Source organism: Mastigoproctus giganteus, chromosome 10 (assembly GCF_048544385.1).
Source record: "Mastigoproctus giganteus isolate SK-2022 chromosome 10, ASM4854438v1, whole genome shotgun sequence".
NCBI lineage: Eukaryota > Metazoa > Arthropoda > Arachnida > Uropygi > Thelyphonidae > Mastigoproctus > Mastigoproctus giganteus.
Window position 1 is genome coordinate 76,927,099 of NC_143584.1, and position 15,654 is coordinate 76,942,752.

The 15,654-nt window shown below is 39.5% G+C and overlaps 1 protein-coding gene across 1 annotated transcript in view; it reads left to right on the plus strand.

The window, feature by feature from the left end:
• Nucleotides 1-15,654, plus strand: part of LOC150079100 (retroviral integration site protein Fli-1 homolog) — a 170,446-nt gene that overhangs the window by 85,619 nt on the left and 69,173 nt on the right. Inside the window, exon 4 of the mRNA XM_090382952.1 lies at nt 12,532-12,582. Coding sequence (XP_090239078.1) covers nt 12,532-12,582 — 51 coding nt within the window. The remainder of the gene's footprint in view (nt 1-12,531; nt 12,583-15,654) is intronic.

Sequence of the window (15,654 nt, forward strand, 5' to 3'; positions counted from 1 at the left end):
CTAGTTGGGATTCTCGCTAACCTTAAAACCATACCGAAGCTGGTGGGATAGATTTCGTCTTGCGTGAACTATGTTCTTAACGATCGATCCTTCTTTCTCCTCCTCCTCACTCTCACTCCCTTACACACGAACACAAAATTCGCTCCTTCGTAGTCATAGCAACGAGTACAAATGAACACAAAGATGCTGCGATGGGAATCGTCCCTACGGAGATTGGTTACGTTATAATTAGCGATAATGCCATTTTTTTTTCTTTCGTTTTGAAGCAAAAGGGAGTTCCTTGTAATCTTTAATTCACTTCCTTCTACGATTTTTTTTTTTTTTTTTAACTTTCTCTCTTTCACATTTAAAATTGTACGAACTGTTTATGGCATGCTAATTTGAAGTCAAGGAAATGGGTGCAAGATGGAGAGAGAGATAAGCAAGGGAATTAGCATGCAGTCCTCAATGACTCTACACTGTAATATTTATACCGCTAATCATAATACTTGAACTGTGTTTCTAATGATGGAAGAGGCAACAAAAGCCATGAGATGTTGGTACATCATCCCGTAAACTGTATAATCTGTGGTTTGTTGGTCTGCTTTCGAAATGAAAATCTCGAATTTTGCAGAGAAAAACTTGAACATTAACTCTGCTGCGATATGACAGAGAACTTAGCAGCCATGAAGTTAGCAGATCCATTAACTTCAAGCCTTGGTTTTATTCCATCATCAGATGGAACAAAACCAAGCAGATCCGTTCATTCTGCGAAAGAAATCTCAGGTACGATTGGTCCAGTACAGATGGATGGACGGATTTAAGTTGTAATGCATGATCTTAAATGTACAGAATTGCGTACACTTTTCTGCCAGGCCGGGACGTCAGCGCGAGGGATTTCGGACCATCTCGGTCGTATACCTCTCAACGCTTTCAGAAGCGCGTCTCTTATCGACTGATGACACACCATTCATTTCCTGCTCGCGCTGGGGAGTAGTTTTACCATATTCGGACAGGGGGGGAGTAGTTTCCGGCTATCCCTTTCACCAACTTCCGGAAAAAATCGTACAAAAACTCCCAAAATGCTGTGCACTTGTAATTCAATTATTCAAATCTTATTTACAAATGGTAACTCTTTTGTGCTTATTTTGTGAAATTGGCAGATGAATAATAAGCTAGAAAGTTTCAGATATATCTAGTTAATCGGTACTTATAGCCAGAACAAGGAATTTTTCAACAAGGAATTCTTCAAAAAGGAGTCAAACAACAAGGAATTCTTCAAAAAGGAGTCAAACAACAAGGAATTCTTCAAAAAGGAGTCAAACAACAAGGAATTCTTCAAAAAGGAGTCAAACAACAAGGAATTCTTCAAAAAGGAGTCAAACAACAAGGAATTCTTCTTGATAATGACAAATTACGATTTGAATCATCTTTCTTTCTTTTTTCCTCCCCAATTTTAGTTTCTGGATGTTTCGCTTATTTCTACAAGAATGGGAAAAAATTCGTTTCTAAAAGCACTGAAACAGTAATAGTGATTATAAGAAGTGACCAGCACAGTTTTCGGAATGTGCTCATTGAGCAAATTGGTTTTGTAACACAGCCACGAATTCCTCTGCGAATTATTTTGTTTTTGCAAAAAACCTTTTGACGATGGTTCCAACTGGTCTCCTGTTTTCTGACGTTACTTAGGATGAACAGAGTTCCCGTGCTGATACATCACTCCGTCTGTCAGTGTTTAATGTGTTTCAGAGTGAAGGAGCGGTCAGTTTCCACACAAGAGAAGACGCGTGTCCGAACGAATCCGGACACTAGTGGACGGAAGCTGACCTCATTGGATTTCCACGTTACTTCCTCCGGCTTGCTCCTTTAATGCCATAACTCCATTTTTTGCCACTGTTGTCCAATAGTTCCTGGTCCATTAGCAGTCTTGGGTTACCTCTGTATCGGTTTGCCTTTAGTTAATGTCTCGGGGACAGTAGGGTGGGGATTAACCCGTCAGATCAGAAATACTTTCTCCCACAGACTCCATAGAATCTCGTCAATGCCACGGTGCATCAGATATCTCGAAAGTGAAGAAAGAATCTTAGATGTCATTTAGAGATCATCAGCTTTTGAAAACTGTTTGTAGTATCGGAAATGCAGCGTTCTATTACTTTTGTCAAGAGAGTGTACTTCAGCGTAATGCATTTATGAGCGCATTTATTATCTAAAACAGGTATTTTATTATCGGGTGCATTCCTATTATTATTTTAGACCGGTTCCTGAATGATCCGCTTTATTAATATATTTTGAAGTAATTTCAGGGAATAGTGGAAAAAAGAAACTAAACTCAGTGAGATTGGAGAGTTTATTAAACGGGTATTTATGAAGGATTCCTGTAAGCAAGAGGAAAATCACCAACCTATTGTTGATTCTCCTAAAGCTTCCTTACTTTTTTTATCCCTTAGGTTCTGAAGTTATCTGGTTTCCCCCACTTCCTGAGCCTACTTCAAGTAAAGTTATTTCCAAAATGTAAAATATTTTTACCTTTTGCCATTCTTCCATTTTCTGATCTTTTGCCCAGGATCAGTTCTCCTTGTTATCGTCTGTTGCTCAGGGCAACTTGCTCGGTGCTCGTCTTCATATATCATTTTTCTCCCGTTATCTTCCTCTCTGTGACACCTGCTCTGCATTCTTTTCTGCCGCCGTGATTTTTTTTTCTTAGAACGATGACCGAGGATCGAAGAGCAACAATATATCTGGCTGTTAAGTATTACCCCAAGGACTCTGTCAGGTCCATCTTCCAGCGAAACTGCGCAAGATGTAGGGAAAATAAAATAAACTGGATATTGTCAGAGTTTGGGTGTGATGGACTTTCCTGTCGCGCTTGTATCCCAATATGCGAAAAATGGAGGAATAGCTTTAAAAACTTTACATAATCAAGATTTCGTTTTGTTCAAAATGTTTTCCGTTGTTGGTCCAATCCACTATTTATTGCTGTTTGAAAGTATTTTATTGATATTATCCATTGGGGATCATTTTGTGCAATTATAAATGTTTTTCCTTTTAGATGAACTAAGAATTTTATTAATATTTCAATTATATAACAAGATACGCCTGTTTGAAGAAACCTTCCTCGTGAGACCACGAAAAAAACTTTTAGCTGTTATAGGGTGGTATTTATATCCGTGCTTAGAACAGCTTATAATACAAATAGTTTTATGATGCTTTATTGAAAAATACTAAAAAATACCAGTTCTCCCTTGTAAAACAGTGGAATTATTATGGGGGAAGAATTAACGTAGTCCCTGAGACGGGTATAAACCATAGCAGGATCATACACGCGTACGGTTCCACTGAGAAACGGCCACCCAGCCCCTCTTATCTCTCCATATACACTAAGCCTACTCATGAATATTATAAAGTGGATTTAACAAAAGTGCATGCACACAGTGTCTTTATTCGCAGGGACCAGTTCCGCGTCCCTTACCGCGTGTTAACCATGGTGACACGTGGCCCTGCGTACTTTTAAAGAACAGTCCCATTTTGGCCCGTTTGAAAGGGAGGGGAAGGGACGACGGAGCATGCCGTACGATATAATCAATTGGAGTCGCGGTCTTGGAAGGTACAAACAAATTGAATGGTGACACGATGCGTTCATCTATCCCCTCTTCTCCTACATCCCCTTCTGGGTATCATTGACCAGCGCTATGTGACAAGACTCAAAGCACAGGTCTGCGTTTCGCGATTTAATCTCCTTCATCCTAAATTTCTCGTCTGCCATTACATGTCAGGGCGATCGCATCGATGCTGACACCACGTACAACGGTGTCTGGTTACCCGTCTTTCGTTAACGCCTTATCTTTTAAACACCGTTATTGTGTGCCTCCCAACCACCTCGTCACGTAATGAGGGAGTTTGTTCGTGTTTCTGTAGCGAATATTTCTGAACAAGTCCGATACGAGAGGTGAGTCACGTGGAGATAAACAGGATTTGATCGCAATACTGGCATCACCGTTACTCGTGACTTTAGACGTTTGATAATTATTTTGAAGTCACCACAAAGAAGTCACAACCGGTTGACGTCTGTCATGAACCCGAGGCAAAAATCTTTACACCACTTTTGTTTTCTTGATTGGCAGAAAGGAATTTCAAATTTCGGTAGTTTGCGTGAATTTCTCGGTTTGGTAATGAGAATTAGGATGCTTGATTCCCACGTCCACTTTATAGAAAGTTTCTCAGGATACTTCCAGTTGGTTTTGCCACTCCAATTAGTTGTGCCACCCTACAGCTCAACTAAAGTTGAGCTGTAAGGTGGCAACAACTAATTGGAAAATCTTTTCAAAGACCCAAACATATTAAAGACAGAAAGAGCGAGCAAAGTCGAGATTATGTGGTAGATGGACAGACACTTGCAACCACAGTCTTGAGCAGACAGGATGGGCGTGCTACCATCATGAAAAAAAAAAAAAAAAGCAATGATCGTACCAAAAACAGACTTGTTTCTTGGAAAGACCGTCTGATTATATACAACTCGCAGATGAATTTCTGTGGCATAGTTCCTTTTTTTCATGCAGAAATTGAATAACTGCGTGTAGTTCTTCATTTGTCCGCGTTTAGTAGGCCAGCCATTTTAGTTTAGTCACCAGATACGATCTGTATGTCTTTATTCATAAAACGTTTTACTGATAAAAAAAAGGCAGGGTTTCTACTCAAATGTTACCTTACTTTTTAAACAGCCCTCGCAATTATTTCGCCACTTTTTGATTCACGTTCAATGTCATGGCCGTCCTACTACTTCATTGGACATTTCTGAGGATTACATAAATTAAAGCGATTAAAAATTACCAAAAACATCACCAGAAGAAGTCATTCTTCTTCAGAAAAACAAATTCGGCCAAAATTGACTCGGTGATCTACGTATCTAAATTCTTTTGTGCATCAAAGGCATTTTAATTTATGATTAGATTTGTTTCTTTTTATAATTTCCATCTACGTAAATTTTCTTATTGGTGTATTTGTATTGTTTAAAGAAAATGTAATGAAAGCAGTGAGAATCAAAATATGATAAGCGTACGCGGCTTCCATGAAGAATAAAATACACCAGCGATGCACGTCGAGGACTGTCTCTATTCCTTTTTGCAACCTTCATTCAAGTCCAAAGATATTTGCTGTACGCAATTGAGTTTAATGATTTTTAATTTAGTTTACATACAAAGGTCAAAAACGCCATGGAAGTTTACAAATATGAATTCCAGCCTTTTATTAGGTTTCCTTGTGTTTTCTCTGTAGGCCTGTGTCTATGCACATTTGTTGGGATAAATGCTGAGAAAAGCAGTATCGTTAAATAATCCTGTTTGAAAGGCAACTTCTTCGCGGGTGGCAGATCTACCGTTCGCTTTCGTGCTAAGCATGTATGAGGGTCTAAATCCAACGTATCTCTCGATTATTCGGGCTACGGATTAATCCGCAGAAATCTAAGTTGGATAATGAAAACAAATACGTGTAATCCATTACAGTTGTACCTTCTATTATGCTCCTGTAGACAAGGTCCCGAATTTCTCAAACTCTATCCCCATCTCTGTTTTCATATAATTCTTCAGTTCTACTATTATTAGTGTTAATATATTTAAGCTCGTCAATAAACACGAAAAATTTACGAAAGTGTACACTGAAAGGGTAGAATTCATGGGACACTTGGTTCCTAGGCAACTCGCTAGTAGACGAACCCACCGCTTGGCAGGTGTATAGGTACATTGCATTCACTTAGACAGTAATTCGATGTCAGTAAGGATAAACGTTGCGAGTTAACCGACTTCGAAATAGGGATGATAGTGGGTGCATGACGCATGGGTCACTATCTTGGAGGTACAAAAATTGCACCCTCCCCGTTCGACAGTATCAAGAGTGCATCGGGAAAACGCCATTTCCGGAATAACATCTCATCGTGGACAGCTCTGTGGGCGGAGAAAGGTGGTGGATGAACGTGGCCATCGATGTCAGACTCGCATTGCTTCAGCCAACCGGAGAGTGACCGTGGCACAAATCACAGCCGACTTCAATGAGGGAGATGCCAGAAACGTCTCCACCAAGACCATCAGGTGAACATTAGTCGCAATAGGTTATGTGACAGCCGTTGATCCTCCAAGGTCCCATTGTTAACACCACAACACAGGACTCAACTAAACATTGGCACTGGACCTTGGATAATTGGAGACGGGTCTCCTGGTCCGATGAGTCCCGTTTCCAGTTATTTCGAGATGACGGGAGGGTGCGTATCTGGCGGAAACCACAGGAAGCTATGCACCGGCCATGTTATTGTTGTTTGGTTTTAGGAGCATTAGCAACTAAGGCCATATTGCTCCGGGGATATGCGGTGGTCATTCCATGACCTTTCCGCATCCTTCATATTTGATGATCACGGGCTCGAACCCCGGTCTAATCAAGAAGCGTGTGCTACGCACTGCTGCTCCTGCCCACCTGGCTACTGAGGCGCCGCACTCGTCATGTCAACAAGGAATTGTTCAGGCAGGTGGACGGTCGTAATGGTCTGAGGCGTATTCAACTAGCACACGTGGGGGTGTCTGGTATGTATAGACGCATCCCTGAACGGTCCAGGTTTGTATCCTTCCTTGCAGACCATCTGCATCCCTTCATGGTCATCGTGCACCCACAGGACTATGGACAGGGCAGGGCAATGCGCTTCCTCACAGAGCTGTGGTGACTAGAACACTGTTAGAAGAGCATTCCGCAGATACCATGAATGGCCTCCCCGTTCTCAGGACATGAACCCCGTGAAGCATCCTTGGGATGATGTGGGAAGTTTTATTCGAGCTTTGGATCCTCCACCCAGGAATGCGAAGGAATTATGGACAGCGGTGCAGCAAGCATAGATGGAAATACCTGTGGAACGCTTTCGTGAATTAGTGGACTCAATGCTTCGCGGTGGCACAAATCCTGCCCTTATCCTGGCGAAAAGTGGGCCTACCTGTTACTAGGTTGGTATCCTATGATTTCTGTCCACTCGGTATAGGCTTTAATGAGTTTTTACTCGACTACATGGAACAACTGGCACGCCATTCTCGCTGACAAGACAAGAAAGAAACCCAAGGGAAAAAAGTGAACTTCATTGTTTTCCTTTTTCAAAACTTATGTTTTTGTTTTAAATTTCACGCTAAATATTCCCACGCTGTAGTATGTTTTTATAAATATGAAAAGAGTATTTTGGAAATAAATTTACTATTTTACATTTCCTAGATCTTATTTCATACTGCTGATTAAATCCGGACAGTTTCATTTCCTAATTATACCTGATAATTGGAAGTTACTACATCTTGCTATTCTTTTGCGAAAAATAGCTTTTATACATTTTAAATCTTTTACCAGTAAGCAGGGGTTTTTTTGTAAAATAAAAATAATAGAATTTTTAATAAAATTCTTTTTCAATTGAAAGCAACCGCTAAACAGCTTTGAGAAAAGAAACGTTCTCCATCATAACACGTGAAACATCTGTCAAGAACCGCCAATAACCATAATAAAGAAAAATGTTACCCACTTCTTTTTCTCCCTCTCTCTCTCTCTAGGTGGTGCGATATGACCAATTTTCAATTAAGAAACGCTTACGTAAATCAATCAACATTGGGAAGATTAATTGGACATCTCTTTCTCCCAGCATCCAAGTATTCTCATTTCATGGCGGGGTACGCAGCTAACCAATATATGAAACTTAGCCGGTCCTGGACAAAACAAATTCGAGTTACTAAAAAAAAGACAAAACACCAATCAGAGACTTCTATTTGAATCACTAGAACACGTGCGTTTCATCCCAACGAAATAAGCCAAAGCTGTTCAAACAACAAAAGCCTGTCCCTAATAGAGAGTGGGGTAAATAATGTGTGGGTTCAATGAAAGATATCTCAGCAACAATCCCCTCAAAATCATTAACTGCAGTGGGTCATAATTTCATGTTAAAGGTGACAGTCGGAGCCCACAGGGGTTTATTACCCCAAACGCAGGGATGCTGGCGAAGAATCGTCACTCGGCTGATCATCGGGGGATTAGAATCCTGTTCCCTGTAAAGCTTAATGGAGCAACTTCATAATGAAGGAGTGGATTAGGATGGCGAGGGGAAGAAAAGGGAAGGGGGTACCCGAAGGAAAAAAATGAACGCGCCCGAGCTCGCAGTATTCAATTCTCGTATGGATCTGATTGTTACAAAGTCTTCGACAATCCGTATGTTAGGCCTGTTTCCTGCAGGGACACAATATCCGGTACTGACACCGGCATTAAACCGTCATACGCTTTGAAACCCGACATCAAATCTCTACCGGGACTGTTGCTCGCGGAACTAGAGGCGGACGGAAATTACTGTGCACACCCGTTGAGCAGACCCGGGGTCTTGTCGCTAACAAGACTAAATCCTTGATAGTAAATCACCCTGTTTATCATTCCGTGACTACTCAAAGCCTATAATCGCCAGCGTAAAAATTAATGGCTCTGCTAACCCGCAATTAAGTTTTTAAATAAGTAAATGGCCGAAGGAAACGCTACTGATGTTGGTGGAATCACGAACGTTGCTTTTTTTCCCCTCATCGCTAAATTGGGTTCACAAAAGGAATCGTAGTGATTTTAAAATAGTTAATGGCTCTGATTACTCTTAACACTTCGATATTTTATTCTTAATGAATGAAATTAATATTAAATGCTATAATTTTAAGTGTTTTTTACGCTGAAGGTGCCAGAGAGAGAAAAAGTGCTTTTAGAAAGGATTGGGGAGGAGAAATACAAGTGTTTAGAAAAAAATCAGTGTATAGAAAAATTTCAAATAAAATTTGAAAATTAATACAGAGAAACCAAAATTCCTGAATCGTTATTTTAACCAAGTGTCTTAATGAACCTTTTTAGATATCTCTGATTATACTTAAAACTTCGATATTTTATTCGATAAAGGGATGGTTAAGTGGGAGAAGACAGAGAGTGGTAATCAGTGGACTAATGTTATTAGTGGAGTCCCTCAGGGTTCAGTGTTGGGTCGGTTGTTGTTTTCTGTATTTATTAATGATATTGATGATGGTATATCATGTTTAATGACCAAGTTTGCAGATGATACGAAGGTCGGCAGGGTTGTTAATGACACTAATGACAGTACGCTGCTGCAACAGGATCTAGAAAGGTTGAGCAGATGGGTTGAGAGGTGGCAACTGAAGTTTAACATTGACAAATGTAAGGTACTGCATATGGGTAGCAGTAACCACAGAGTAACGTATCGCCGACCGGGCTAGCCGGGTGGGTCAAGTGCCTGCCTAGCAACCCAAAGGTCGCGGGTTCGAATCCCGCCTCGGGCTTGGATCGGAGTAGAAAATGCAAAAACCTTGTGGTACTACGCTGACAGTGGCAGAGAACGAAAAGGACCTGGGGTAATTGTGCAGGCAGATATGAAGTTTTCTGAGCAGTGCAGACAGGCTGCAAGAGTAGCTCATAGTATTTTGTCAATGATATAGAAATTTTGTTAGCAGGGATAAGGAGGTGATTATTCCATTGTATAAGGCAATGGTTGGGCCACACCTAGAGTACTGTATACAGGTCTGGAGGCCTCATTTCAAGAAGGATGTAGAGCTGCTGGAACGAGTACAGAGAAGGGCAACAAGATTAGTGAATGGAGCGAAGGGTTGCTCTTAGGAACATAGGCTTAAATTCTGCAGATTACAGTGGCTGGAGACCAGGCACCTGTGAGGTGATCTGATTGAGGTGTATAAAGCCTTGAATGGTTTTAGCATGCTCAATGCAGTTAGGATTCTTCCTCTTGCTCAGAATAATCACCTGAGAGGGCATAAATTCAAATTGAGGAAAGACAGATGTTGGATAGATGTTCGGAAGTTTGCTTTTAGCTACTGGGTGGTTGATTGCTGGAACAAACTTCTATCTGTCGTAGAAGTTGATAGCTTAAATAGATTCAAGATAGAACTTGAAAAACGTTTGGAAATTTGATTTTTTTTTTTTTTTGGCTGGTGCTATATAAGCTTGTTTTCTTGCATCATGTGCATTTACCAATGCTAATATAAGATGAATACTGAAGTCATCATTAGAAAAAAAAGAAGAATGTCAATATTTGTTCACTCTTAAATATTATTCGCAATGTTTAAGATCGAACAATATTCCTTTGTTCATAAATATTGTGGTCGATTAAAAGAAAGCTTTAAAAAATATTTGAAAAATGTAATATTCAAAACAAAATTGTTATTTATGATGATTTCTATGATGTTTAAAATTTATTTCCTTAAATTTACTAGTTATTTTATTAATTCCAATTGTTTTTAAACTCAAGTTTATTGAAACACCTTTTCTTTTATATTTTGCGGTCTATGTTTGTTTTTAATTCAAGCGCATCATAAGAGTATTAATAAAAATTAATAGAAAAAAAAATAATAATTCATCATTGTGCGCAGGTACGGATTTGCGGGTTAGATTTCCTCTCAAACCCTCCCCCCCTCTCTAAAATAGATTGGAAGAAGTTCTTATAAAAAGATTTTCTTAAATAGAGAAGGAACTAGCCTGTCTCGAACAGAATTTTTTCCCTTTTTGAAAATCGGAGTTTTTCTTACACACTCAATATGCTGATGGCTCATGTCCTTAGTCGCCTCGGTGCTACTTATAAAGCAACCCAATACCCCACCAAGAAATTCGATTATTATGCGTTATCTTCAGGATTAAAATCAACAACCGGAAGATTAGCCATAGTCCAAGGTGACAGGAATTCATCCATTTCCCCCCTCCCCTTATTCAGACACAAAGAAATAGGGGCTTGTGTTGTGGGATACGCAGCTGCCCTCTCAGTATGACTTATTTCTGCCTTGTCAATTTTAATTTTAACTTATCTTTCTGTTTTTATAAATCTATTGTTTTGACTTTCACCTCTTTCTTTTTATTCGCTCTATTTTTCACCTCCTTTCTTCTCCCATTTGTGATTTATATTTTTCTCTCTCATCTTTCTTTTCCTCAGCTACCAGTATTCCAGAAACTCTTTTATATCCGAGACCTCCCTTTGAGGAAAAATCTAAGAAATCAGGAAATCTTTTATTTCAGACGATGCGTTCAGGTGGCATCTTGTAGCTCTGTGCAATCCGTGGAGAACAACTCTCTTCTTGTGATCCCATTCTTCTCAAGGTTCTACGAAGGAGACAAAAGTAGTTCTGACACAAAAAGAGCCAGCGCTTTATCTGGGGGATGTCGTATCAAATGGAATTTCTTTCATTAACCAAAGACTTCTTTCCTGTATAACAGGCAACAATTATGAATTCTTCAACGTGAACTCAAGGTAAAGTTTCGCAGTGTCTGCCATTCTCTCTTTCCCTCTCTCTCTCTTTGCTGCCATTCTACATCCACCCTCTCTTTGCCATGTTCCTTACTGCGAGCGGTTGCTTTGCTCCTTTGATTGAGGAAATACCAAGTTCCTAGTTCCGGAGCCTTCTTACTGTGTTTCCGTCTATTGACAACGAGGAGGAAAAGTGTATTCCTTAGGAAGGAAATAAGCATAATTCATTAACATTGCCGGGGAACGCCGACTCGTGCATGCTCTGATTGGTGGCCGCGGTGCGGAAGAGCGGGAACAGATACTTGACACGCATGCCGGACGTCATAGCCCGTTCTCCATTCTGATTGGCTCGTTCCTGATCCCGGGGCTGAACGCGGTGTTGCGGTTGAAAGTTGCTATTAGTTGGACATTTATAAAGTGAGCAGCGCTAATCGATCGAAACATGGTTGACATTTCAGCGGAAAGTCAGCGAGAATTTAGAGGGGTGGTTTGCGTGTCTCCCCACTGCTCGGTCACGCAGACGCCTGGCGTTGTTGTGTGTGTGTGCATGTAGCCCGAAACGGTCGGCTTTTCCCCCCGTTCGTCGTCGTCGTCGTCGTAGCGTTCATTTACTCGTAAATAACAGCGACTAAACTCGAGTCGGATGTCCTACGGACTAAAAACCGTCCCGATGACAATTCCCCGCGACTAGCTGTGCGTAGAGACCACCGCGGCAGCACGAAGAGCTTGACCTCTGACACTACGACCGTCTTGGTGGAGGATTTCGAGGCATCACTGCCCGACAGTGACCTTCCAGGCACTACCGTGCTTCATCTTAGCCACCGTTCCTCTTCCTGCACGTGCACTGCATGCCGTGCCGCAGCAGCCGCGAGTCCAGTGGACAACAGCGCCTGTAGCAGCGCAAAGTCTACCACCGTGGCTCGAGACGGCGATTGCCCTCATCAGCTCCCGTGCCGCTACGGGACGGCCGACGTTTACCGGCTGTGGATGCAAGGTAGCAAGGCAACGGACTTCGTACCCTACAGCAACGGCTCTCCCGTCGGCAATCTGCCCATGCTGTTCACCGGTAAATGTCACTGTCTTTGTAGCGCGCATTGTGTTTGTTTGCGTTAATGCGGTGTTAGCTTTGCAATTCGCCATCCCTAAGACGAGTTACTGTCATTTTATTGAAAATTTCATTCAAAGATAGAATAGTGTTTTTAGCGTAATTAGAATGACCCCTATCTTCTCATCTTTGATAACACACTCTGTTTATATTCCAGAGCCATCGTATAAAGGAGCCTGGGGCTCTCCATCACCGACTCAAACGCAAGGTAAGGCAGACTAACTTATATTCAATGTTTAGCAAACTTATTCCTCTTAATAATCTCTCCCTGAAAATGTAGCTTCTCTGTAGAGCTTCAAAGTACTGCAGGCTGTCAATCAGATCGAACCTACATAAACTGATTGTGCATGTTGTTAGTGGACCGCTTTAAAATTTAAATACTATTTTATGAGTCTTAATTGTGAAATTTTGATATATTTTAATGGTGGTAGGCACATCAGCGATGGAGCTACCCACTACCATTAACTGGATGGGCAAAGAAGCACTCCCCAAAACTTTGGTGAGCGTGGATAGATATCAACAGAATGTACAATCACCAAGTGCATTTTAATGGTTTAAATGAATATGTACGATTTTTAATTCGGCTTTCGTCTATTGCGTGTCTTAAACCTGTATTGAAGTAATAAATTTAGTTAAAGCAGTCCATCGAGATATTTGTGATATGGACATTAATCGAAATATTTTTCTTTCTGATCTTTTAGAATAAATTTTAAACTGCAAGATGCTAAAGGGTTTTGAGATAGAAATAAAAATTAAGGAACTGTACTACTTTGTTTTTTTCATTGTCTATATTCTAAAAATGATGCAGCGTTTGTGACATTTGTAGAATACCGCTGTCTTTCATATTACAAGCTATGATCTGCGTAAAAACAGGTGTGCATGAGGCACCTCGCACCTGTGTTGTTCCTTACCGTGTTTATTATGTGGAGAAAAGCAAAACAGATGGAAACCGGAGTACCGCATTTTAATGAACGCGACTAGGCCATCTACATTTCTTGGAAGAGTTACTGTACAGCTCAACTGGACATAAACACCGAAGCAGTGTTCATTAAGAAATATCTAAGTTACTAAATGACTGACAAGTACGAAATTTAATAGCGCTTTGAATAATAATTTAATTGTAATAAACGTTAGCTTTCATGAATCGAAATTTGGCAAATATGAGCGAGTGCTATGGATTGTACAAAATATTTTTAATGACATCTATCCATGCTCTCATTTATCTGGGAAATGGTTTATTTAATAAAGCATGATAACGTAATCATGCTTTATCTTTTCTACAAAGACCGCATCAAAAATTCGCTACATCTCTATCTTTATAGATATAATAGACAGAAGGGAAAGATTATTAATATAAATGTATTTATATCAAGAAATAAATATTAATAAATATATTAAATATCAATATTTTAATCAGCTTCGAATTATCAGTATTTATTCTTCTTAGTTCGAGTTTGGGACTTCGGTCCATGCGTAGATTGTGCTGTTTAGGAACTTCAACATATTTGGTATTGCTAAGCGATCTTTGTCTATTATTAATGCAATATAACAGCGCAATTATCGTGATCAGCTACCAGGTTTTGAATGTCGGATATTGAAAAGAATTTTCTCATTCTAAAACGAACATCTTTCTAATAAGAATATTATTTTGCCCAAGTTTGATCCATCAAAATGAAGATACCTCGTAGCTTATTGGGATCAACAGAAATTGCAAACATTTTTAAAAGGGCGGTTGTTCGTTAATAGCGCGAGCGAAAGGGCCAACGATAAATTTAAATATGCAGTGAGGTTAAACTGTACTAGGGTTCCGAATCTATGCTTGCAGTTTAAGTGCACTATAGTGTAACCAATACAGTTGTCAAAGCATTCACCGAATCAGGAAATTAATATAACTGTTAAACAGTGGGTTCATTTGGCACGCAATCCATTTCATTACTATTACAGCTCAAGGAGTCACGCGGCCATCTAATTGCCCAGATGGAAATTCCACACGGCAGCGTTCAGAAAGTAAAAAAAGGGCGAAGGTTTTTTTCCTGAGACTGTGGTAAAATTTACACGTTATATTATACATGAAGCAAAGATTTCATACTTTGTTAACCGAATACTTCTTTTCACATACCACAATGAATTATGACAATGGGAAATCCACAGTTCAGTTCCTGGATGCCATTTTAATTTAGAGCTGAAATTTCGGCACTTATATGGAGCCACCATAACTTTTAGTAGGTTAGCGTAGACGTTATTCATAAGGAAAACTATGGCTTTCTTCTCTCCTCTCAACTGTTAATGTAGCTTTACAATGTGGTAATACATTCTTAACTATTCATTTTAATGAAAGAGTTTAAGATAATTATTAAAGAGATTTTTTAAGAAGGTTTCTCTTTAAATATTTAAAGATGCTATATATTTGTAATTGAGTATATCCTTTACATTGATAAAAATTCCTCATAAATATGGAAAAATACACATTTAAAGAATATGTAAAACTCTCTCTGAGTTGCTTTATTTGAAACGGGTCATACAAGTAGAAATGTCGAAAAATTACAGCACAAATTATAATCGATCTTTGATTTTTCGAACAAAACGGTTGTTACAATCACCAATATAAGAATGCGCATCCAAATTCTAGTTATGTTTGAAGTTATATGGGCCAGGAACATTACATGGACTCATTAACCGGATAATTCAGTATCTCTTGTATAATCTAAGACTCAAGTTTTTAAATTACACTAGTCGCATTAACACTGAAAGATTTTATCTAGGCGATGAAATCTTAAAATAATTATAGTTATGCAATTGCGGCCACCCTAATAGTAATATTCTATAAAAATGTCATCATTTTCATCGGAAGTTCATATTAGAACATCTTCAGGACACTATTCAATGGATTGATAATAACTGTTGTTTTTTTTTTATGGGACAGTATGTTAAAGGTCAAAAGATTTTGCATCCATATCCAGAGAGCACTTTTCTTTGCTTTGAAGTCCGTGACAGCTAAATACGATTAATGTTTGTATTAATGATTTATTGTAAACTCCTCTGACTTGGTGGTCATGCCGGAGTATAAACAAGAACTCCAAAATAATGATAATTAATGAACCCTATGGTGAACTTCAGTACCGTGGATATTTTTTTCAGTGGTGAGGGGAAAAAGTTTTTGATAGCCAATACGGGGGGGAGGAACTGAAGATGGAGTCAGAATTTAAATGAATAATACAGAATATTTGTTCTCAAGGAAAGGTTGATTTAGTGGCGATTTTTAGCACATTGACAATTTTGG